The sequence below is a fragment of the Mesoplodon densirostris genome, chromosome X (assembly GCF_025265405.1).
Source record: "Mesoplodon densirostris isolate mMesDen1 chromosome X, mMesDen1 primary haplotype, whole genome shotgun sequence".
NCBI lineage: Eukaryota > Metazoa > Chordata > Mammalia > Artiodactyla > Ziphiidae > Mesoplodon > Mesoplodon densirostris.
The window spans coordinates 66369439-66396307 of NC_082681.1; the positions used below are offsets into that span (position 1 = coordinate 66369439).

Below are 26869 nucleotides of genomic sequence, written 5' to 3' on the forward strand. Positions count from 1 at the left end.
ATTAAATGGTCAAATAATTTATATGCATTTATTAATAAAAAATAGGTGAGTATTAACATTATCTGCATAAAGGAGAAATAAAACAATTGGAGAAGCAGATGAACAAAGACACAAATACATTCTCAGAGAAGGAGCACAAACTTTGGTGAGAATTATTGATAAGTCTCTCTGAGGTGTGCAAGGGTGGTCAACATCTGTTTCATATTTAGATGTGGTTTGTCTGCCAGAGAGTGTCTAATCTCATTTCTTATATAGTATCCCTGAGCTTCAAGCTCTCTCTTCCTCATATCCAGGCATGTAGAAAAGTGATGGATGAGGCTCAGGAATTGAAAGAGGGTGTCAGTTTCACACTTTACTCTTTGCCCAACTGCAATAAGGTGGTTGCCTCAAAATGCCATATATCCAAGGAATGTGAATGGCAGGTATGGGTGAAGGAATTTTTAGTCTTCATCTCAATCTCTTACTTTAGTTACTAGGATACAGATATTAATAGCACTGGATGCAGATATTAACAGCATTGTGTGTATGTGTTTGTGTGTGTTTTAAGTTCAGATTTCAACAATCAGAGCTGACTGGATGATCCCACTTAATACCCATTCCCTATTCACATATAAAGCTTATTCAAAATGATACTGCTAATGATATTAACAAATTATTGATCTGATATTTTGCCAGGTTGTTTGGCATGTCATGTGTTCCTAATTAAATTTTCATTGATCCTTGAGGAACAGCATTATAATGAACAAGGATTAGATTTGAAAGCTCTGTGCACAGTACGCAAATATAAACGTAAATATGCAATAAATTATTTTAAAGAGTTTTTAAGGTCGATTTTCAACATTTTGCATACCTCTCCTCCATAAAAAATCCATAGATTATTTTTAAAGTCACTTAACGTGATAATGGTTCAAAACTGTTTTAGTTTTCCACTTAGAAGATGTATTGGATGTCCAGATATAGAACATAATATAAAATTTTACTTAGCAGTATAATTAGTAGAGCTATAGGCTCTATGTTCAAACCCCAGACTCATCTTTTTACTAGTAGTTTAACTTTGGGAAGTTTTTCAGCCTCTCTGTGTCTCTGCCTCAGTTCCTTGCCTATAAACCCTCATAAATTTGTGAGGATGACAGATATTCCATGTAAAGCTTCTCGCATGGTCAGAGTGAATGACCAGTAAGTCACTACCTTTTGTTCACTTAGCAGATAAAAACCTGGCTAGCCACCTTGATGATATTCTCTTCCTCTCCAGAATGGTGGTGGTGTGCTGGGTTCTATGGTATATATACACACTAGGAAGATGTCCCTTTGCTGAAGACACCCTCAGTGAGTATTCTAGAGTTCAGTGGTGCTAAAATATCTTGCAGGGAAAATCCTGGTGATTAAGTAGGCCTTATGATTGTAATTTCAAGTAGTGATAAATATAAGGCTGAGCATATTTAATCTCATTATATCAGGTAAGGCACCTCTCAGGGCTTGCAACTCCCTTCACACCTAGATATTAAAAAGGCAACCCAACTCAGTGTTTCCTAAGGCACAAATCAAGTCAGGGTACATTCCTTTGTAAAAATGTGAAACAATAAATATAAGTGCTAAAATGCAAAGCGTTTCTGGAATGGTTAGATTTTTCTTGACCAAATCTCCCATGTACAGACAGCAATTTAATCATTTAGACAAATCTTCCTCAATTTAAATTAGAAAGCCACACGAGGCCTGGAGGAAGATAAACAGGTCCACAAATTAGAGAGTGTTGCTAGAAGGAAGCCTCATAGCAATCTCCCTTAACTGCAATTACTAGCTGGGTTTTGCAAAGAATGCAGATTTATTTGTGAAAACTAATGTGTCCTTAGGCTAATACCCCTTATTTTGGTCTGGGACTCTGGAATAATAATACTCATGCTTGTAATTACCTTTGCTAAGCTTAAGAACCATGGGAAAGCCACTGTCATGTGACATTTGTGACCTTTTTTCTGCAGTAAGTTTTGGCATGGGCATGTCTTTGTTTGACTATTTACAGTTCAAGTGAATTTCCAAGACTGTGGATTTGGAAGCTCTGGCTTTAGCCCTGAAATTCCACATTCCTGCTCTTTCCAGACTTCCTTAGCCTACAGGGCAGCCTAGTAGCTATCTCCATAGCAAAGCAGGGCCTCTCCCAGCAGGTAAACCTACCCAGTGATTCTGCCCCTCAGGGGCGTGGCAGTATTATTTCCTGGAGCAATCTCACGGGGTGGTTCCACTTTGCATTTGCACTCAACTACTTTGCTGCCTCCTCTGTAGCTGCCAGACCTGCTTCTGCTGTTGCTCAGGTAACTCCTCCCATCTCTCTCTGGCACCACTATAGGCAGAGGTGGTTCATAAAAGTCTTCTAACGTGTGCCTGCCTGCCTGCTTTCTTATCCCTTTCTTTCATGCTCTCTCTCTGTTTGTTCCTTAGGGAGAGCATCTGGGGAGTACCTTGCTGACCACTGAGAAGATGATGAGCTCAAACTATTGGAGTGAGATGAGCAGCAGCAGCTGTGGGACTCAGCAGTCCCCAGAAGTGCTGCAGTGCCAGCCCAAGCATTACCACTGCTACCATCAGTCAAGCCAAGCCCAGCAGCCTCCAGAAAAAAATGTAGTGTATGAGCGAGTGAGGACCTACAGTGGGCCCATGAACAAGGTGGTTGAGGCCTTGGACTCCATCGGCTCACAGGAAGTGTTCTCCCCTCTCAAAACTGCCTCCTCCTACCAAAGCTTTCTTTGGAGCGACCGTTCCCAGGTACCACAAAGACAGCTATGCCAGAAAGGAGAAATCTTTGTTGCCTTTGTTTGCTTTTGAACCTCATTTCTTTTCTTTCTGCTTCTCTGGCTCTGTTCTACAGGATATTATCTCTTGGATTGCAGCTCTATATGCAATGTACGGTCACCCAAATTCCATCTCTTGGCTGTTCTTTCATTTACTAGTTCTTGTAGCCATTTGTTTATCAGTTCCAGTGATTTTCATAATCTAACTAGAGCATAGGATGGTTCATTTTTTGTTGAATTAGATTGGAATATATGAACTGAGGTATTCTTTTGCTCCTACCACAAAGCAATCCTCAACTTGAATATCGTCATTTTTATAAAATAGGTTCCCACTGATTCATTTCATATCAAAAGTAAACAGTTTTTTTTGTATCAAATATGGTGGTGCAGGGACAATGGCATGTATGGAGTGACGAGCAATTATTTGTGTTTAGCAAAGTGATAGGCACAATGTCTATTTGAATTGTCATATGTGTTTCATCTTTTGAAAATGATGCATTGGTTCTTGTACAGTCATGGTGGATAATTTATGAATATTAGTAGAATGAATATTGAAAGAGTGAATATAAGATTGAGGAAAGCAAGATGTAAGCAATTGTTACATGAAAGCTAAAAATGGTGTAAGTCTAAGACACCCTTCAAAATGAAACAAATTTGTTTTTAAAGGGGTTAGTTTAGCATCAGTATCTGTTAATAATCTTGCCAATGAATATGAAAAAAACACTGTAAGACAATATAAAATGAACAGCTCTATGTCTGTTTTCATCTTTGACTCTCTTTATATTAAATTTGCATGTCTTTAAGCTTTCTGAAAACTTCCATCCAAACTGAAATTATGCTTCAAGATACAAGTAGTACTGTGAAAAGCTCAAAAAGCAACTATCAGGATGATATCTTATGTCGCATTGTTATGCTGATCTGGAATAATATGGATTATTTTTCCCCAAACAATAATTTTAATTAGGATATGAAGCAACATTTCTAAAGTATGTAATGAAACTATTTTAAAAATAATTTTTTAAAGATATAGGTAACCCAACAACTACAAAGGCCACAATTTTCCTGTTTTATTTCACTCCTAGCTTAATTTGAGGGAAAAATATGAAGAAAAACCCAGTATTCACTGTCAGTAATTTCCTATTTGAGAAAAACTCCACCTGCATTGAAGTCAAAGGGAAGAAAAATAAAAGGTCAAGATGACTAGTTTGTGATAATAATAATGCAAATGTACATTCCAGTATTCAGTGATGTTAATGAACAACAAAGTGGGTGTCACCTATGTTCCTGAGTAACCCCAAAACAATGGGGAAGTTGAAACAACAGTTACCATTATCATATGAACGCTAAAATCACCCTATCTTGGGTAGTTATTTAAATACATTAACCTCTTTTCTTATCAACTTCCTAGTAAAAGAAAAATAAGTAGATAAAAATTAAAAAAGCTGAAATTTGGCAAATTATAAACATTGACCACAGAACAAATTTTAGGGTCACACTTTATTGTATACTCCATAGTTCAACTTTCCTTTTTAATATTCCTGGGACCAGGCTGGTTGAGTTTTTTACGAGACTCACCTTTCTACTTGATATTTGCTAAGTGATCCTCACAAGACTAGCTCCGTCCTGAAATGTTGTTCCCTAAAGGAGTTTATAAAGAGCCTTAGGAACAGAAAGTGTGGCCGCAGAAACAAGGAAAAGAAATTGGAATGGAGGGTGTTGTGAAGTCTGAAGTGATTTATAATTGAAAAGAAAGAAAAGGGCTGGGTGAGGAAGAGAGAGGTGAACTTCTAGATATGTGGTAAAGAAAAAAAAAAGACTCTTCATTCTCTTAGTGAAATAAGAAAGAAAATTTGACTATAAAATTTCAAACTGAGTTCGATATCAAAGGGCATTCATAAATCCACTAAAAGATAATTTGGCAAGAAAGCTTTTAGATAGCTGCCACAAAGAATGTGACGAGGAAACTATTATTCCATTATTTTATTTCTTTTCTCCCTGTTTAGTGGCAGGATGGCATTGTATAAAGTAAGACCTAAAATTGATCTGAAATTACCTTTATGTTAACGAAGTGGGTAAGATGTGGTGGCAGCTTTATTATATATCATGCCAAGCACAAGCAAGCAATACACATTACTTAAAACACTTTTTGTTTTATGCTTTAAAATTCTCTCCTTAATATGCCATGTTTCAATGACATTTTGAGTTGGTATATAGCAATTATTCTGATGCTAAAGTTTGTGACCATGGCAGCTAGGAAGATAAGTATTATAATCAATTGTTGGTTATCATGAATTCAATAAAATTTTACTTGAATTTTTTTTAGCATTTTTGTGTTTGGATGATAGTAAAAGAATTCCTAAGATTAAACAATCATATAATTGCCAGTAGTAAAATATGTTCCCTTTGAGAAACCAAAATTGATATCACTCTGCTTTGCTTCCTGAATCTTGATTTTCGCTTATGTAGTAGACATTTTAGATTTAACCAAATGCTTTTTGCAGCACTTTAGTATTTTCTATTTCTGGCTTTTTGGCCCACATTTTTCCTTTCTTGTGCACTAAAGTAGTGTTTATAGACATAAACATATTTTAAATTTCTCCAGATATAATGTTGCTTTGCTTCTTGTCTAAAATTGATCAGATATATTTTATGATTCCCTCGGTTATTATTTTGTCTGACTGATAAAGTTTTTCTCAGAGAAAACTGACTATAGAAACCAGGTATGGTGAAATTGTCTAAATTGGTGGTAGAATTAAAATTATTAAGTTTATCCATATGAACAGGAAAAATCAAAAGCAGGTGTAATCAAGGTCATATGTGCATTTTAGAACTGAATATAGTCTTGTAAATAAATGGAATTCTAGAACCTACATAAAACTAAAGAAAACAAAAACCTTATGGCTCAACCTTTTAAAAGGCTTAAATATTAAACAACCATCATTAACTCAGAATGAAACATTGCCTCAAATAAACGGCATTGATGCTAATATGTATTGGACATATGTATTTCTCTTCCATTAATTTTAGCTTTTTACAAAGTTCAAGATATTTTCCATGTATACAGAGGAGTTCTGTTGTGAGAGAGATAAATTGATCAAAATAAAATATTTTTAATACCAGTCATTCATTGAACACATATTTATTAAGTGCCTATTATGTAAGAAGCACCATGATTATCTGGATAAATACCATTTGCTTATCCAGGGAGAGTCCATATTGAGGACAGATATATATGACCTGGTCTGTAGGTGTCCTATATGTTTATATTTCATTTTAAAATATAATTTTGTGCTTTAGCCATCAATGTTTTATTGAATAAAACATTTTGGTGCAAGGAGGGATCTCTTAAAGATTGTGTTTTATGGATTACCATTTTCTTAAATTTGAAACTTGCAACCAAATTTAGCTCCAGAAAGCAGCCCAGGGGAGAATGTGGGTGAGTTTATGAGTGGCCTCTGCTCTCAATAATTACCCAGCTTGGGCTTTTCTTTGTTTACATGACTTTTTTCCTTTTTCTTTGGTTACAGAGATAGTGGATAGTTCCCTTACTGTGCCAAGATTTCTATACACTATCAGAAAATTTTCCTGTTCTGTGGGGATGGGTGTGTTGCTTTGAAAAATTGTTGTTCAAAGGAGTGGTCAATAAAGTGAGTGTTTATTCAGGGAAGTACATTGCCTGAGAAAGCAATGAGGTTATAGGATAAAGAGGCCCAGTTTTCAGCTTTGGTCATCCCTTTTGTGCTTACAATTAAATGAAGCTATAGAAATTGAGTGCAACTAATTGCTGGGTGAAAATACCCTTGCCAATTGTCTCTTGTTTAAAGGAGGTCTGATAAATTGCTAGGCCTGTTTTGAGTCAATGGCACTCACGAGCTATCATTGTGTGTGTGTGTGTGTGTGTGTGTGTGTGTGTGTGTGAGTGAGTGTGAGTGTGAGAGAGAGAGAGAGAGAGAGAGAGAAGGTGGTGGGGTCAAAGGGGAGGGAGGTGAACTTTTCCTTTAACTGTTGTGATCCAAATTTTATTTCTTGACAATTCTTGGTAAAATAACTGCAAGTTTCACATGCTCTTAAACCCTACTTAAAAGTGAAAACCTTTCTAAACAAGTATATTTGAGCTAACTTTTTCTTCACAACAACAGTTATCTTAATAGCCATCCTTATTTGGCTTCCAATGGAACATATATGTACTTTCAGTTTTTAAAGACAAAAAGCATGCACTGCAAAGTGACTGTATACTTTATTTTCTCTCCTAGTTGCCTTCAAGAAAGGAAATAATCCAGGAATGGGTCTCTTAAATGAGAGATTTTCCTTGGAGGGAAGGGATGAGTGGAAGGAGTTCTATTACTATTACATTCTATTGCTTTCTTTACATGAGAACAGAATCACAGATTTTATCCTAAATTAAGGAAGTGTTTGTTTCACATAAACAGAAGTCATTATAATTTACATGTTTCTTCCTGTACAAAGTTCAGAACAGCATCTCAACAATAACCTAAGGCAAGTGTTTAACCATATTACTGTCTTTGACACGTTCTAACAAAAGCATCTCCCAAACTATTCCGAAAATTTATTTAAATGGCCTATTTAAATGGCCGTTTGCCTTGGCAAATTCTGTCAGCATAAATGTCAGGTGGTTTTTAGATACTGTCTCTTTTTAAACTATTCAGCCTAGCCTTTTCCTAAGTCACTATTATTACTTTCAGTGATTCTCATAGTCATTAAAACTGACAAGAGTATATACAAGGCTCCCATGGTTTTCCTTCTTGGAACATTACATTATGTATTAGTTTTAAAGTAAAGTTTTAAAATTCAAATTAGACAACATGAAAGAGTGCCATGTTTATTTCAACAAGATTCCAAATATTTAAAGAACAAAGTCCTGTACTATGCATGTAATCTGTTCTATTACCTAATTCTCATTCCCAGCATTCTTGCTGTCTCTCCTTTACATATTGCACCAAGGTCTTGAACTCTTTGATCAGAGCTATCAATAGGAAAATGAAAGCCAATAGGTATTGACTGAAAATGTTCACATTACATAGAGCCTAAAGATCAGTCACAGAGAACACTGTATGGAGAAAATACCCATCCAAATGAATCTATGTGTAGTGTCCCAGGGAGAGCTACAAATAATGTGCATTGATGAGGTAGACTTGGGGAGAACTGAACTATGAAACAATCAAGTGTAGTGGCTAATAGTGTAAGCTTAGATTTTAAACTTCTTTGGTTTAATTGCTGGTTCAGGGACTTGCTAGCTATATGCTTCAGTTGCCTCATCTATAAAATGGGGTGATAATAACACCTAAGTCATAGGATTGTTATTAGAGTCAAATGCGATAATATATGGTGAAAAATACACAGCACAGTGCCAGACACATAGTAAGTGTTAATGTTGTATTACCCAGAATAAATGACTTGATGTCTCATGACCTTGTGTCCTCATTTGTAAAGTGGGGACAGTAATACCTTCCTTCAGAGTTGTAGTGAGTACTGAGATAACATGTGAAAGTGTCCAGCACAGAGTTAGTACTGGATAATTCTTCCTGTTTGTATTATTGATTTATAAAAATATAGCCAACAAAAAACATTAGCTGCACAAACTACGGTAATAAACTAAATGAATAGACTATAAAGTAAGGGTTCCTTTGACACTGGGAAGATTAGGTAAACATATATTCTTGAAAGGTTTATTAGGGCTCTACTAGCTAAGAAAGACTAACGAGGAAAAGCATTAAAGCAATTTTCTAAAACATGATGTATGATCAAAAGACTGGAGCAGCAGGAATGTATTTATAATGTTTACTGGCATAAATATCCTTTAGAAAGAGTAATTTGGAAGTTCCCATGCTCTTAGAGTCTTTGAACTTGAACCTCAATATTTGAAATGAAGTTTTTTTAGTGTGTGTTTTTTTTCTTTTTCCTTTTTAAAATGTAGTGATGCTGACATTAAAGGTTGTTTGCAGTCTGCCTCTTACCTAATGCTTCCTCTAGAGCTACACTTCCAGTAGGGTAGTATGTGGTTATTTACATTTATATTTAAATTAATTCAAATCCAATAAAACTAATTATTCAGTTCCTCAGTTGCAATAGCCACATTTTAGGTGCTCAACAGCCACATGTGGCTAGTGACTACTGTACTGTACAGCACAGATACAGGGCATTTCCACCACTGCAGAGAGTTCTACTGGACACTACAGATCTATATATTCAAGCTACTCATTTAAGTATAGAACTACCTCTAAGATCATCACAATTCAAAGAAATTCATGGTGGTGCAAATGTGCGATCAAAGGACTGCCAAAGTACATGATCAGCTTTAACGGACACATAGAAATGAAACAAAAAATGAAGCCACAAACTTTCAAAGTATAAGTTTAGAATGACAATTTCAGTAGAAGAAGAATTAAATTAATAAAACTTTTTAAAAAGAGCTGAATGAAATATTTTTATGTATGTATGCAGATATAGTCATCCTTTGCTATCTGAGGAGGATTGGTACTTGGACCCCTGCTCCGGATACCAAAATCCACAGTTGCTCAAGTATCTTATATAACCTATGCATATCCTTCCCTGTATTTTAAATCATCTTTAGATTTCTAAATACAGTGTAAATACTATATAAATAGTTGCCAGAGCACACCAAATTCAAGTTTTGCTTTTTGAAACTTTCCAGATTTTTTTTTAATATTTTCAATCCTTCATTGGTTGAATTTGCAGATTCAGAACCTGTGGATACGGAAGGGTGACTGTATCTATCCTTTACATAATTTCTCCAGAATGTTACTTTTTGAAGGAGTAAATATTTAAATAGAGGAAAAAGATGAAATAACCCCTCTCAATCAAAATGCACCTTCCTTTCTTTTAGCACATGATCTGGGTTTCGTAGCCTCTCTGGAACTGCCTATGTCCCTTAAGCTACTGAATTAATTTTAAACTTTAGCAAGTAAAGTTCAAATATCATTCCCATTTTTACTGATGAGGTAACAAAGGCACAGGAGTGCTATGTAACTTGCTCAAGTTCATGCAGCTAGTATGTGGTAGAACTGGGATTTAAATCTAAGCAGTCTAGTTCTAGGTCTATGCTTGTAACTACCATGCTATACTGGATATTCCTGATCTATACATTTGACTCTTATTTACGTCATACAGTCTCTGATATCTGATTCCTATACCCCAACTATGATTTAGGTTAAACCAAGGTATGAACAATTATCTCAAGTGATGTTGTAAAATTATCCCAGAAAAGTAGACTGATTTTAATCCACTCTGATCTTAAAATTTGTAATGCCACATGCACTTTATAAGAGGAGGAGGAGGAGAAAAGGGGAAAGAGAAGGGTGAGGAGGAGAAGGAGAAGGAGAAGGAAAAAGGTGGGGAGGAAGAGGAAGAGACAAGAGGGCTGCTACAACTTTCCCAAAGTAGATAATGACTTTAGTCATCGTGGGAAAAACAGCCTTGGATTTCATACTAAGCCTAAATCTACTAATTATAAACAAAATTATTTTTCAACAAAACTCTACCTAAAGAATGTTGCCAACAGGCAATATTTATGTATTTAGCAAATATGAGCCACAGGAGTAAACGACTCAATACTAGGCTGAATATGTGATCAGAAAAAGTAGGGCCTTCCTGCAAAATCAAAGGGCTTAAATGATATGAGAATTAAATAAAAATTCAATGTTTTATTGAGTTTAGAGTTCTGTATGTACACTCTGTAAATATATCATGCTGTCTACTTTAAAAACAAAACCCTATTGAATTTGTAGAAGTTTAAAATATTTAATCAGGGCTATTCTCTCACAAGGTCAGTTATGGGAGGATTTCTTGTTTTCAGGCACCAAAAAGTTACTTTTGATAGTAGATAATAAAAAGAGTCAAATATCTAGCCTCCTATTATGAGAATTAGTCAAATCTAACAGTAGAATTTTGTTCCACAACTTGAAGAACAGAAAATATAATGAGGCAGGCTATAGGTGTGGGAAAGTATAGTGATTAAGGGCATGAGTTCTGGATTTAGTGATTAAGTAGCATCATGCTACTTGAGTTGGAATCCCAACACCTTAGTATTAGCTGTGTGATCTTCAGCTAGCTACTTAACCTATCTTTGTCTAACTTTACTCATATGTAAAATGGGGTTATTATAGTAGTATCTTTCTGATGGCAGTTTTTCTGAATGTTAACTAAGATGATCTATGTAACATTTGGTATAGAAAGCTCTTAATAGGTGTTAGTTGTCATTATCATCTTAATCAAAGGAAAACAAGACTGACAAATTTGAAGGATTTGAAATTGTCTTTTCTGTATGGAAAAATAAGCTGGGGGTAACCTCTCATATTCACAGAATGTCGGAAATAGAATGGGGCTTAAAGATCCTCCAATCCACACTTACACATGCCCACATCCAGTTTCTCACATGAGGAAACAAGCTCAGGAAGATTGCATGAGTTGTTCATTATCATAGCTGGCTGGTGGTATAGTGGTATAACTAGAAGTAGAACCTAGGGCTCTGGACTTCAAGCACAGGACTCTTTCCACTATATTATGATAGTCACCACCACCCCTTCCACAGCCTTCAATTATTTTGTTATAAGGAACATGGGGCTATGGCATAGAGGGCATAAGTACAAAAGATGTAACTATTCATTAGATTTAATGATTTCAACATGAAGGGTTTAGGGAAGCTCTGTACAGATGAGTGACACTGAAAATTAAACATTGATGTAGGTTATCAAGAGATAGATTTAGATTTCTATTCCTGAGATGCCTTTAAAACTAAGACATCCTCTTCATTCATCCACTCATTCATTCACAAACATTTTTGATCACTTCCTGTAGAATAGGCAATGGCTACTTGTGGGATGACTTGCTGCAATCCTGCCTAGAGCTAGATGCCACTGAAAGTAACTTCCATCATCAAGACAATGTTCATTTTGGACCTTTACTCACACTACTTACCTAATTCCGTAGACTTTCAGGGGAAAAGGGTTTTCTTTAGCAAGTTTTTTCTGAAATTAACACACCTTATATTCAGATAAGTTTTTTCCCACCTTATGATAAGTCTAATACTGCTGCAATTTAAACTCATGCTGGTCACTGCCATATGTCTTAATCTCTTTGACCCATATTAAGCTACCACCTTAATATTTTACTTTTTGAAATCATTCCATTTGTCCTTCGTTTCCATAAGGTTTGTATGGGAAAAGCCACATTTGCCTAGATCAATTCTAATAATGAAGGCTCAGAACAATTAAGAAAAGCATAATTTGTGGAATTAATGTACCAGCTTTCCAAATATAAGAAGATTGAATGATTTCTTCATTTTAGCATTACACTAGTCTTTGTGCAAATACACCAATTTGCCTTTTGAATATCTTTTTATCTTGGCATCTGAGTAAAGTAACTGCCTATCAATATATACCCTAAATATGTAAGATACATATACTCACACACATATATATATATATATTTGTGTATGTGTGTGTATTCCTACTTGGGTTAATTTCAGCAAGTTTATAAAACTCCTCAGTATACTCTTTCATACTAAAAGCTATTCCATATAGCTAGTTAAGTTTCATTCTGTTTAATTTGCTGATGTCATCAGATTTGAATAGGGTAAAGGGAAGGGGAAAGAACTACCATCTATAGAATCAGGTACCAGGCAGTGTGCACTAACTATATTCTTAAAATAACCCTAGTATTACTAGCCACAGCCTAAAAAGGCTAAAAGTTTTCATAAAAGCATCTTTCACACATGAGTAATTTTACACTTTGCTGATGGATGTGGAATTGGCATAGCCATTTGAGAAATCAATTGGGCAGTATGTGTTAAAATGAATAATGCACATACTCTGTACCCTAGTAATTCCACTTTGTGGGATTCTAGAGAAATACTCACATTGCACAAGGATGCTGTTTGCATCATAGTGGAAACCTGGAAACAATTTAAAAAGATAAGTAAACTATCATACAAACATTATGGAACACTATAATTTAAAATAATGTATTAAGACATTAATCTATAATATGATATTGTTAGGCTTACATTGCAGAAAAATAAAAGCAGTAAATATTATTTATACATATATGTATAAATATGGGTAAGAGATTTGAATGAAGGGAGGATGGTTAAGGGAAGATCTTTGACTTTATAAATTTTTATGTTAGAGTGTATTCATGCACCATTGCATAACTAAAAAGCACCTGTTTTGTCTTTCTGAACTTATTCCTGTTGGATCTGTGGGCCAAATCCACTTGCACTTGGTTGTATTTGTAACCATTTTCCTAAACTGAAGTACACGTACCTTTTTGGTCTAAAGTCTTTAATTCTGTGCGTTTGTCTGAGCAATTATCCTCAGCTACCAGCAGGAAATCTGGGAACCTATTCAAAGTCTGCCTAGAAACTTTAAGCTTGCAGTATTGCTGTTGATGTAACAGAGGGAGGAAGGACGAAAATGTTACAAGTTGAACCAAAAGGAAAACCACAGCGTGCAGAACATTCGGCAGTCTGAGTAAATGCACAGTCCTGTTTTAAGAACAGCACGTTACACCTACATTATAGCTATACTTCGGTATGAGTCTGTCAGTGTTTCCCTTGTATGTCTGTGATTCTGACTTTTAATACCTCCTTGATCTGAAGAAAGCATTATTTTTATCATTTTAGGAATATATCCTGGAGTTGTGTCAATTGGTTGTAAATTATAGTAATGTATGAAGAAATTGAGTAATGCTGTCAACTCTGTTCACACTGATAAAGTTATGCAATTTGCTGATCTGGGAAAAATGTAAAGAATTCCAGCATAATTGATAGAGTGAACATTTTATCTAAACATTATCAAAAATCATACTCTCATCTTTATGGGTCATTCTTTAACCTCAGAACCTACTCTTTGAAATTAAACTAGAAGCAGATCACACAAAGCATAAATAAAAATTAGCTTGAAGTAATCTAAGAACAGTAGTCTTAGTTGAGTTTTCACAGGTAGTTTCCTATATTGGTTTCAGATTTTTTTACATTTAATTTTTTTGTTTGTTAAACTTTAAATCTTGTTAATTGCAGACATACAATAACATCAGGGGATACATCAGCCGAGTTCTCAAAAAAGCAATAAAAGGGATGCAAACTAAAAGTGCAAGGAGTATGTGTTGTTATGAAAGCATTCTAGAAATTATTTTTCATTACATTACTTGCAATGCTGACAAAGGAATTGGTAATGTGCTCTTTGGAAAGATGGACATCATCTAAGAAAGCACTAAACAACGTTCTTATTTCTGACAAATTGGGTTATTATAAAAATAAAGGAAATAATAATACCTTAAGAACCTAAGACATTTAAATGACACTGTTCAATAATAGTTTCTGAACCCCCTTTTGTTTCTATCAACAGGAACTTCATTCTCCAACTCTGAAAATATCTACTTGTGCCCCAAGCACTCTACATATAACCCCAAATACTGAACAGGTAAAATAAGATATGGATTAGATTAGATTACTTTCTTTTTGTGTAAACCTTGCTTGTATGTTTAAGTGATCTTTAGTCCCTCATAAAGCTTTATACATTCACAAAAATTCAGGAACATAAAACTGGAAAGGAGAGCCTTAGATAGGAAAGTCAGCTCAGCCCATTATAGGAAAGTGAAGCAAGTGCTGTGAATTGAGTTTTTTCAATTTCATTGTCTACTCAATCTGATTGCTTTTGTTTGAGTGCAGTTTATTTTTCACAAAGGATCTCTCACTGATTATGTATATTTTAAGGGTCCTTGATCTGAGCAGAAATGAAGTACCTAGATCTTGGATTGATTGAGGACATGGCTTTGTGAGTGATAATACTGTCCCACATATTAAAAAGTAAATTCTGAGTAAGTAAACCATATGACATTCTAAGTTTGTTAGTACACAGGAGGGGAGTATAAAGGCCTGCAGGATTTGGAGGATAGGAGGGAGAAAGATACTGTTCTGAGAAAACATGCCTGCCTAGACTGAAGTGTCATGATGTGAACTTGAATAGTGAAGGGACAAATGGACAAAAGCTGGTCTCGAGACCTGGGGTACAGTGAGGAAAAGGTGACATTATGCAGAACAAGTAAGATTATCAAAGAAAAGTTTGCCTACCATGTCCCAATTCAGCCTGGCCTAGAGCTAGTTGTTAGAGTCATGCATTTATTCAGTGAACATTTGCCGAGTGCCAAGTATGTACCAAATATTGCACAAAGGTGAATTGGAACCAATCATTACTCCCAAAGAACTCAGACTAACATGGGTCGCAGACCTAACAAAACATAAGACAGTGGAATAAAGTTTACAACTGAGTTAAAAGTGGAGCCCCACAGGATGGACCACCAAAATAGCATTAGCTCAGAAAAGTAAGTCTACTTAAATCACAGAGCTGTTCACTACACTCAAATCCAGTCATAAGATTGCATTTACTGTTACTTTTCATGATAAAGGGCTCTATAATTAAGTTTGCTGTAAATTTTACTTCTGACAAAAAATGTTTTTTTCTCCAAAATTTGGAAATACAAAAGAACATAAAGAAGAAAATATAAAATTCACTCATGACCTGCTCCCTACCCAGAGATAGTACTCTTAGCATTTTGTTGTGTTTTCTTCCATTCAAATAAAAAAATAAGGGCTTCCCTGGTGGCGCAGTGGTTGAGAATCTGCCTGCCAATGCAGGGGACACGGGTTCGAGCCCTGGTCTGGGAAGATCCCACATGCCACGGGGCAACTAGGCCCGTGAGTCACAACTACTGAGCCTGCGCATCTGGAGCCTCTGCTCCGCAACAAGAGAGGCCGCGATAGTGAGAGGCCTGCGCACCACGATGAAGAGTGGCCCCCACTTGCCGCAACTAGAGAAAGCCCTCGCACAGAAACGAAGACCCAACACAGCCAAAAATAAATTAATGAAAAAAAAATAAGATCATACCATGTATGCAGTTTTATATCTTCATTCTCCTTTAATCTTACATAATATTATGAACTTTTTAATGTAAATTTGTATTATCAAGATCATTATTTCAATGGCTACATACTTCAGCTTATGAATGATTATTTAATCTTTCCCCTCTCTACAGGAAAATGCTCCTCCTACTGTGCCCTCATCAGCTTTATTATTTTAACATTTTCCCAGTTAAAATATGGTATTCTTTTGTTATGTTCATTTGATTCTTAGTTTGTTTGAATATTTTTTGTTGTTTGTTAATCATTTGCTTTTTTTCTTTTCTGCTTTCATACCGTTTGCTCATTTTTCTATTAGTGTGAAGATTTTTTTTTTCTCACCGAGGTATAAAAACTCTCTTTATATTAATGATACCCACTCTTTTTCCATTAAAAATTTACAAATTACTTTGTTCTGTTGTTTTGTCTCCCTTTTAACGTTATTTATGGCCCTCGCCTGCCACCACACTAAAGATTTAAATGTTTAAGTGTACACACACACAGTTTTCTCTTTGCATCTCCTTTCATTTGTAAAATATAGGATGTCCTTTCCAAACAGAAGATCTGATTAATAAATATTAAGCTATATTTTCTTCTAATCATGTGGGGGTGTTTACAATGAAACAAATATTTTGAAACTCTCATCAAATATAGTTTGGAATGTGTGATGAATTACTATGTGATGAATATAATAGAAACACCTAGAATGGTGCTGAGCCCATAAACACACTCTTTCATGTATGTTTTTCAGACTGAAATTAACAAAAACATAAATTCATATATCATCATTTATGTAAATGGTTTTTAAAATTTCACTCTGAAAATTGCTCCCTATTATTCTGGCTAAAAGGTCACTAAATAACTATGATTATATGCAGCTTTTATCTTTCCTTCACAGGAACTCCATTCTCCAACAGTGAAAGTCACTACATATCCTCAGACCACTATCAGGCAATATGTAGTGCAAAATCCTGAACAGGTAAGCTATATCATGCAAACTCTTGTCCCAACCTAGTAATTCCTCAGAAGTTGATAGCTTAAACAAGAAGGGTGAGTCAGCTACCAGATTGCTAAAATCAGATTGTTGGAGTTCTTCCAGTTATAAGGTTACTTTCTGGTCATTAATATTAACAAAGTCATCTTTAGCTCCAGACAACCATGTGCCTCAGAGATGCAACAGTTCCAAGTAACATGGAAATTCTTGGGTTATAAAGTCTTTCTGCTTCTATAGCACCACCCTTTGTGCACTTTGAACCAAAGAAAAAAGGGACAAAGTTCTTTCACAGGCTTCATATAAAACTATCACCTGTTGCATCGGCGGTTGGAGTCTTTAGTTTATTTAGATTTGCCATTGAGATATGGGCTAGGAAGAAGAAAATGAAAAGTCAAAAGTTCAAAAGTGTCTCCATTCCTTTGTTTCCTATGGTGTATGAACTTTTGTGCCTAGAAATGAGGTCTTTTGAAAATTACATTATTATATTTTCTACAAAGATATTTAAACTTATATTATACAAACTAGGATATTATTCTCTGACTCATTTTGAGGAGAAAATTAAGAAAAATATTTTTCCCACAGTAATAAGCCTTCCTCAACACACACACACACACACACACACACACACACACACACAGCCTTACTTTAACTGCAACAGGAGGTTCTTCAATGGGGTTATAAGGACAAAAGTTTCACATATAGAAACAGTGTGCCCCAGATAGTAATACCACAATTCTTTGCTTTTCTCTTTATTTTATTTTTCTACTGCTGCAGGAAACAGTTCTCCTCTCTCTCAAAAATAAAATTGATCATTTGCTTCAGCTTTGGAAAACAAAGTGTTAAATTAGGGTAACACACTTGGTACTAGTCTAGTTGAGTGGGAAGTATATATTAATACTATTCTTCTGCTTGTATCTATCTCCCATCTTCTTTCTTTATTCATTTAAAAATTATCATCTCATGTCTCTTTAGCTAGAGAGGCTGTTGGTTGTGCACATGTGCGTGTGTGAACCTATGAGCTTACAGGCTCTGTGTTGGAGGGGGTGATTGTTTTGGACATTTCCTTGAGTTTTCATACATCTATGTAAAAATCAAGAGAGAATGTGATTATAGTAAAGCAGCTGCTTGCTCCTTTTGCAGAATCAAGTGTTTAAGCAACAAATCTGAAAAATGTGTGTGGGAGAAGGAAGACATGAGGAAGGCCTCAGAGATGAGACTGTGCCTCTTTCTGAACTTGGCCAATCACTTTATACTTTCCGCTTTTTCCTCTCACTCTTTTTCTTCCTTTCACAAATAAACTGGGGAATATGCATACTTGAATGCATATTACACTTGACATCCCTGGCTCTCAAAGAATTAGTTCTAGATAGCACTTTTTTTTTGATGTGAGAAGTGTTGTGTTTGCCTAAGATATATCTGTGGAGAGATTTTAAATATCGAATTATTTGAATTCCAGCCTTCTTTGCAAGTGATTCTTATGTGACTTTGGATGCATTCTTATTCTTTAGGCAATGAGGAAATGGAAGAATTAATACTTATTGGATATACACTCCATGCTAGACAATTTACATATTTTATCCCATTTAGTTCTAAAAAAGCGAGAAAACAGCAGCACAGAGAAGTTGTCATTTATTCAGTGAATATTTTTCCCACAGGTTTAATGGGTTTAATAAGTTTACCATTTCAGTTCCTATTTGCAGCACCCAATATACTTTGAAATACCAGACAGACCCATCAGTGGCCAACAGTAAAGTTCAGACCTCCAGAGTTTAAAAGTTCAGGTTCTCTGAGCATTCTGTGTTGCAATGACACTTGTCCAAAATTGGTACCTCCCTATAGTTGGGAGCACATTAAATGTACCAGTGAAAAAAGCTTTTTCCCCTTCAAGGGGAAGAAAGAAAATCACTTCTCAAAACCCAGCAGATTTAGCTGTGAGGTCTTTCCTCCTATTCCATCTCTTCAGGCTTGTTTTCCTTGCAGTGGAGCAAGAGAACAAATGTAATCTGAGTTACAAGAAAAAAGACAGTGATGGCTATAAAGGGAGTGACCAGGAGCAGCAGAGCCTCCTTTACCTCCCACATCCAATATATGGACTTCACAGAAAAACAAAAATAACAAGTCCACAAAATACAACAGCTAGAATTACAAAAACCCATTCATCCAAGGGTGGTGGAAGGCAGGAAGGGGAAGTGGGAAGATAAATGACACAGGGAGAAATTCAAATCAGTCCAGGCATGGGGGCTGGCAAATGCTAGAAAAGAACTGCAGAAAAACCTGTGGTCCTTTCAGACTCAACTGTGTTTAAAATCCATACTGATGTCAGGAAGATTCTGCCTTACCTGCACCAGAGACAAAAATCCCGATTCCTGAAAATGGAAGAAGATTAGGACGTGGAGATAACCTTCCATCCCACAAATACATCTACATGTGGAACAATCCTTACAGAACACCTACTGAATGCCGGCAGAAGACCTCAGACCTCCTAAAAGGCAAGAAACTCCCCACGTACCTGGGTAGGGCAAAAGAAAAAACAGAGACAAAACAATAGGGATGGGACCTGCACCTCTGGGAGGGAGATGTGAATGAGGAAAGGTTTCCACACACTAGGAAGCCCCTTTGTGGGTGCAAACAAGGTGGTGGAGGGGGGACGCTTCAGAGCCAAGGAGGAGAGTGCAGCAACAGGGGTGCAGAGGGCAAAGCAGAGAGATCCCTGCACAGAGAATCGGTGCTGACCAGGACTCAGCAGCCCGAGAGGCTTGTCTCCTCACCCACCGGGGCAGGCGGGGACTGCGAGCTGAGGCTTGGGCTTCGGAGGTCAGATCTCAGGGAGAGGATGGGGGTTGGCTGCGTGAACACAGCCTGAAGGGTACTAGTGCGCCACAGCTAGCGTGGAGGGAGTCTGGGAAAAAGTCTGGAGCTGCCAAAGAGGCAAGACACTTTTTCTTGCCTCTTTGTTTCATGGTGGGCTAAGAGAGGGGATTCAGAGCACTGCTTAATTGAGCTCCAGAGACAGGCGCAAACTGCGGCTATCAGTGCAGACCACAGAGATGGGCATGGGACGTTAAGACTTCTGCTGCAGGCACCAAGAAGCCTGAGTGCAAGCACAGGTCACTATCCACACCTCCCCTCCCAGGAGCCTGTGCAGCCTGCCACTGCCAGGATCCCGTGATCGAGGAACAACTTCTCTGGGGAAACACACGGCACACTTCAGGCTGTTTCAATGTCATGCTGGCCTCTGCCACCGCAGGCTCGCCCCACATTCTCATACCCCTCCCTTCCCCTGCTTGTAAGAGGCAGAGCCCCCGAGAGAGCTGCTCCTTTAACCCCGTCCTGTCTGAGCGAAGAATAAACACCCTCAGGCGACCTACATGCAGAGGCGGGGCCAAATCCAAAGCTGAACCCCAGGAGCTGTGAGAACAAAGAAGAGAAAGGGAAATCTCTTCCAGCAGCCTCAGGATCAGGGAATTAAATCTCCACCAGCAATGTGATGTACCCTGCATCTGTGGAATACCTGAATAGATAAAGAATCATCACAAATTGAGGAGGTGGTGCAAAGATATGTATATATTTTTCCCCTTTTTCTCTTTTTGTGAGTGTGTATATGTATGCTTATGTGTGTGATTTTGTCTGTATAGCTTTGCTTTTACCATTTGTCCTAGGGTTCTGTCTGTCTGTTTTTGTATTTCTTTTTTTTTTTAGTATAGTTTTTAGCACTTGTTATCATTGGTGGATTTGCTTTTTGGTTTGGTTGCTCTCTTTTTTCTTTTTTATTTACATTTTTTTAAATAATTATTTTTAATAACTTTTATTTCATTTTATTTTATTTTATCTTTTTCTTTCTTTCTTTCTTTTCTTCTCCCTTTAATTCTGAGCTGTGTGGATAACAGGCTATTGGTGCTCGGGCCAGTTGTCAGGGCTGTGCCTCTGAGGTGGAAGAGCCAAGTTCAGGACATTGGTCCACCAGATACCATCCAGCTCCACATATGTCAAATGGTGAATATCTCCCAGAGATCTCCACCTCAACATCAACACCCAACTCCACTCAACGACCAGCAAGCTACAGTGCTGGACTCCTTATGCCAAACAACTAGCAAGACAGGAACACAACATCACCCATTAGCAGAGAGGGTGCCTAAAATCATAATAAGGTCAGAAACACCCCAAAACTCACCACCAGACATGGACCTACCCATCACAAAGAAAAGATCCAGCCTCATCCACCAGAACACAGGCACTAGTCCCCTCCACCAGGAAGCCTACACTACCCACTGAACCAACCTTAGCCACTTAGGGTAGACACCAAAAACAACGGGAACTACGAACCTGCAGCCAGCGAAAAGGAGACTCCAAACACAGTAAGTTAAGCAAAATGAGAAGACAGAGAGACACACAGCAGATGACGGAGCAAGGCAAAAACAAACCAGACCAAACAAATGGAGAGGAAATGGACAGTCTACCTTAAAAATAATTCAGAATAATGATAGTAAAGAGGATCCAAAATCTTGGAAATAGAATGCAGAAATTACAAGAAACATTTAACAAGGATCTAGAAGAAATAAAGAGCAAACAAACAATGATGAACAACACAATAAATGAAATTTAAAAATCTCTAGAAGGGATCAATAGCAGAATAACTGAGACAGAAGCAGGGATAGGTGACCTGGAATATAAAAGAGTGGAATTAAATACTGCAGAGCAGAACAAACAAAAAAGAATGAAAAAAAAATTGAGGACAGACTCAGAGACTTCTGGGACACCATTAAACGTGCTAACATGAGAATTATAGGGGTCTCAGAAGAAGAAGAGAAAAAGAAAGGGACTGAGAAAATATTTGAAGAGATTATAGTTGAAAACTTACCTAATATGGGACAGGAAATAGTCAAGTCCACGAAGCACAGAGTCCCATGCAGGATAAATCCAAGGAGAAAGATGCTAAGACACATATTAATCAAATTATCAAAAACTAAATACAAAGAAAAAGTATTAAAAGCAGCAAGAGAAAAACAAATAACATACAAGGGAATCCCCATAAGGTTAACAGCTGATATTTCAGCAGAAATTTGGCAAGCCAGAAGGGAGTGGCAGGACATATTTAAAGTGAGGAAAGGGAAAAATGTACAACCAAGACTACTCTACCCAGCAGGATTTGGTTCAGATTTGAAGGAGAAATTAAAAACTTTAAAAAGCAAAAGCTAAGAGAATTCAGCACCACCAAACCAGTGTTACAAGAAATGATAAATGAAATTCTCAAGGCAGGAAACACAAGAGAAGGAAAATATCTACAATAATAATCCCAAAACAATTAAGAAAATAGTAATAGGAACATACATATTGATAATTACCTTAAATGTAAATGGATTAAATGCTCTAACCAAAAGACATAGACAGGCTGAATGGATACAAAAACAAGAGCCGTATATATGCTTTATACAATAGACCCAGTATAGACCTGGGAACGCATACAGACTGAAAATGAGGGGATAGAAAAAGATATTCCAAGCAAATTGAAATCAAAAGAAAGCTGGAGTAATAATTCTCATATCAGAAAAAATAGACTTTGAAACAAATACTATTACAAGACAGAAAGAAGGACACTACATAATGATCAAGGGATGAATGAAGAAGATATAAGAATTGTAAATATTTATGTACCCAACATAGGAGCACCCCAATACATAAGGCAAATACTAACAGCCATAAAAGGGGAAATCGACAGTAACACAATCATAGTAGGGGACTTTAAACACCACTTTCACCAATGGACAGATTGTCCAAAATAAATATAATTAAGGAAACACAAGCTTTTTTTTTTAATATTTTCTTTTTTTTTTTTGACAGTTTTGCGTTATTTATTTATTTATTTATGGCTGTGTTGGGTCTTCGTTTCTGTGCAAGGGCTTTCTCTAGTTGTGGCAAGCGGGGGCCACTCTTCATCACGGTGCACGGGCCTCCCACCGTCGTGGCCTGTCCCGCTGCGGAGCACAGGTTCCAGACGCGCAGGCTCAGTAGCCGTGGCTCATGGACCCAGCTGCTCCGCAGCATGTGGGATCCTCCTGGACCAGGGCTCAAACCCGTGTCCCCTACACTGGCAGGGCACACCTCAACCACTGCACCACCAGGGAAGCCCAGAAACACAAGCTTTAAATGATACATTAAACAATATGAACTTCATTAATTTATAGAATATTCCATCCAAAAACCACAGAATACACTTTCTTCTCAAGTTCTCATGGAACATTCTCCAGGATAGATCATAACTTGGGTCACAAATGAAGCCTTGGTAAATTTAAGAAAATTAATACCGTTTCAAGTATCTTTTCTGAGCACAACACTATGAGACAAGATATCAGTTACAGGAAAAAGTCTGTAAAAAAATACAAACACATGGAGGCTAAACAATACACTACTAAATAACCAAGAGATCACTGAAGAAATCAAACAGGAAATCAAAACATACCTATAAACATATGACAATGAAAACACGATGAGCCAAAACTTATGGGATGCAGCAAATGCAGTTATTAGAGGGAAGTTTTTAACATTACAATCCTGTCTTAAGAAACAATAAACATCCCAAATAAACAACGTAAACTTACACCTAAAACAATTATAGAAAGAAGAAGAAAACTCCAAATTTAGCAGATGGGAAGAAATCAAAACAACTGGTTCTTTGAGTAGATAACCAAAATTGATAAACTATTAGCCAGACTCATCAAGAAAAAAAGGGAGAAGACTCAATTCAATAGAATTAGAAATGAAAAAGGAGAAGTAGCAACTGAGATTGCAGAAACACAAAGGATCATGAAAGGTTACTACAAGCAACTGTATTCCAATGATGGACAACCAGGAAGAAATTGATAAATTCTTATAAAGATATAACCCTCCAAGACTGAACCAGGAAGAAATGGAAAATATGATCAGAGCAATCACAAGTAATAAAATTGAAACTGTGATTAAAAATCTTCCAATAAACAAAAGCCCAGGACCCGATGGCTTCACAGGCGAATTCTATGAAACATTTAGAGAAGAGCTAACACCTATACTTCTCAAACTCTTCCAAAATACAGCAGAGGGATGGACACTCCCAAACTCATTCTATGAGGCCACCATCACCCTGATACCAAAACCAGACAAAGTTGTCACAAAGAAAGAAAACTACAGGCCAATGTCACTGAGGAATATAGATGCAAAAATCCTCAACAAAATACTAGTAAACAGAATCCAACATCACCTTAAATGGATCATACACCACGATCATCATATGCCATGATGAAGTGGGGTTTATCCCAGGAATGCAAGGAATATCAATATATGCCAATCAATCAATGTGATACGCCATATTAACAAATTGAAGGAGAAAAATCATCTGATCATCTCAATAGATGCAGAGAAAGCTTTTGACAAAATTCAACACCCCTTTATGATAAAAACCCTGCAGAAAGTAGGCATAGAGGGAACTTTCCTCAACATAATAAAGGCCATATATATGACAAACACACAGTCAACATCATCCTTAATGGTGAAAAACTGAAACCATTTACACTAAGATCAGGAACAAGACAAGGTTGCCCACTCTGACTACTATTATTCAACATAGGTTTGGAAGTTTTAGCCACAGCAATCAGAGAAGAAAAAGAAATAAAAGTAATCCAAATCAGAAAAGAAGAAGTAAAGCTGTCACTGTTTGCAGAAGACATGATACTATACATGGAGAATCCTAAAGATGCTACCAGGAAACTACTACAATTGATCAATGAATTTGATAAAGTAGCAGGATAAAAAATTAATGCACAGAAATCTCTTGCATTCCTATTCCTTAATGATGAAAAATCGGAAAGTGAAATTAAGAAAACACTCCCATTTACCACAGCAAGAAAAATAATAAAGTATCTACGAATAAACCTACTTAAGGAGACAAAAGACCTGTATTCAGAAAATAAGACACTGATGAAAGAAATTAAACACAATACAAGCAGATGGAGAGAGATATCATTTTCTTGGATTGGAAGATTCAACATTGTGAAAATGACTCTACTACCCAAAGCAATCTACAGATTCAGTGTCGTCCCTATCAAGCTACCAATGGCATTTTTCACAGAACTAGAACAAAAATTTTCACAATTTGTATGGAAACACAAAAGACCCTGGATAGCCAAAGCAATCTTGAGAAAGAGAAAGGGAGCTGGAGGAATCAGGCTCCCTGACTTCACACTATACTACAAAGCTACAGCAATGAAGACAGTATGGTACTGGCACAAAAACAGAAATATAGATCAATAGAACAGGATAGAAAGCCCAGAGATAAACCCATGCACATATGGTCACTTTATCTTTTTTTTTCTTTTTTTAAAAATAAATTTATTTTATTTTATTTATTTATTATTTCTGGCTACGTTGAGTCTTCATTGCTGCACAGGTTTTCTCTAGTTGCAGCGAACAGGGGCTACTCTTCGTTGCAGTGGGCAGGCTTCTCATTGAGGTGGATTCTCTTGTGGAGCACAGGCCCTACAGCTTGCGGGCTTCAGTAGTTGTGGCACATGGGCTCAGTAGTTGTGGTTCGTGGGTTCTAGAGCGCATGCTCAGTAGTTGTGGTGCATGGGCTTAGTTGCTCCGTGGCATGTCGGATCTTCCCGGACTAGGGCTCAAACCCATGTCCCCTGCATTGGCAGGCAGATTTTCAACCACTGTGCAAACAGGGAAGCCTGGTCACCTTATCTTTGATAAAGGAGGCAAGAATATACAGTGGAGAAATGACAGCCTCTTCAATACGTGGTGCTGGGAAAACTGGACAGGTACATGTAAAAGTATGAAATTAGAACACTCTGTAACACCATATACAAAAATAAACTCAAAATGGAGTAAAGCCCGAAATGTAAGGTCAGACACTATCAAACTCTTAGAGGAAAACAGAGGCAGAACACTCTATGACATAAATCACAGCAAGATCCTTTTTGACCCACCTCCTAGAGAAATGGAAATAAAAACAAAAATAAACAAATGGGACCTAATGAAATTTAAAAGCTTTTGCACAGCAAAGGAAATCATAAACAAGACCAAAAGACAACCCTCAGAATGGGAGAAAATATTTGCAAATGAAGCAACTGACGAAGGATTAATCTCCAAAGTTTACAAGCAGCTCATGCAGCTCAATATCAAAAAAATAAACAACCCAATCCAAAAATGGGCAGAAGACCTAAATAGACATTTCTCCAAAGAAGATATACAGATTGCCAACAAACACATGAAAGAATGCTCAACATCATTAATCATTAGAGAAATGCAAATCAAAACTACAATGAGGTATCATCTCACACTGGTCAGAATGGCCATCATCAAAAAATCTAGAAACAATAAATGCTGGAGAGGTTGTGGAGAAAAGGGAACCCTCTTGCACTGTTGGTGGGAATGTAAATTGATACAGCCACTATGGAGAACAGTATGGAGGTTCCTTAAAATACTAAAAAAATAGAACTACCATATGACCCAGCAATCCCACTACTGGGCGTATACCCTGAGAAAACCATAATTCAAAAAGAGTCATGTACCAAAATATTCATTGCAGCTCTATTTACAATAGGCAGGATATGGAAACAACCTAAGTGTCCATCAACAGATGAATGGATAAAGAAGATGTGGCACATATATACAATTAAATATTACTCAGCCATAAAAAGAAAAGAGAATTAAGTTATTTGTAGTGAGGTGGGTGGACCTAGAGTCTGTCATACAGAGTGAAGTAAGTCAGAAATATAAAACAAATACCGTATCCTAACACATATATATGGAATCAAGAAAAAAAAAGAAAAATTGTCATGAAGAACTTAAGGGCAGGACAGGAATAAAGACTCAGACCTACTAGAGAATGGACTTGAGGCCTCAGGGAGGGGGAATGGTAAGCTGAGACAAAGAGAGTGGCATCGACTTATATATGTTACCAAATATAAAATAGATAGCTAGTGGTAAGTAGCCGCATAGCACAGGGAGATCAGCTTGGTGCTTTGTGACCACCTAGAGGGTTCAATATGGAGGGTGGGAGGGAGGGAGATGCAAGATGGAAGAGATATGGGGATATATGTATATGTATAGCTGAGTCACTTTGTTATAAAGCAGAATTTAACACTGCATTGTAAAGCAATTATAGTCCAATAAAGATGTTAA

The 26869-nt window shown here is 36.8% G+C and overlaps 1 protein-coding gene across 1 annotated transcript in view; it reads left to right on the top strand.

Moving 5' to 3' along the window:
• Nucleotides 1-2472: 2472 nt before the first annotated feature.
• POF1B (POF1B actin binding protein) overlaps nt 2473-26869 on the top strand; it is a 70766-nt gene continuing 46369 nt past the window's right edge. Inside the window, exons 1-3 of the mRNA XM_060087338.1 lie at nt 2473-2757; nt 14168-14242; nt 16616-16696. Of these exons, the coding sequence (XP_059943321.1) occupies nt 2473-2757; nt 14168-14242; nt 16616-16696 (441 nt within the window). The remainder of the gene's footprint in view (nt 2758-14167; nt 14243-16615; nt 16697-26869) is intronic.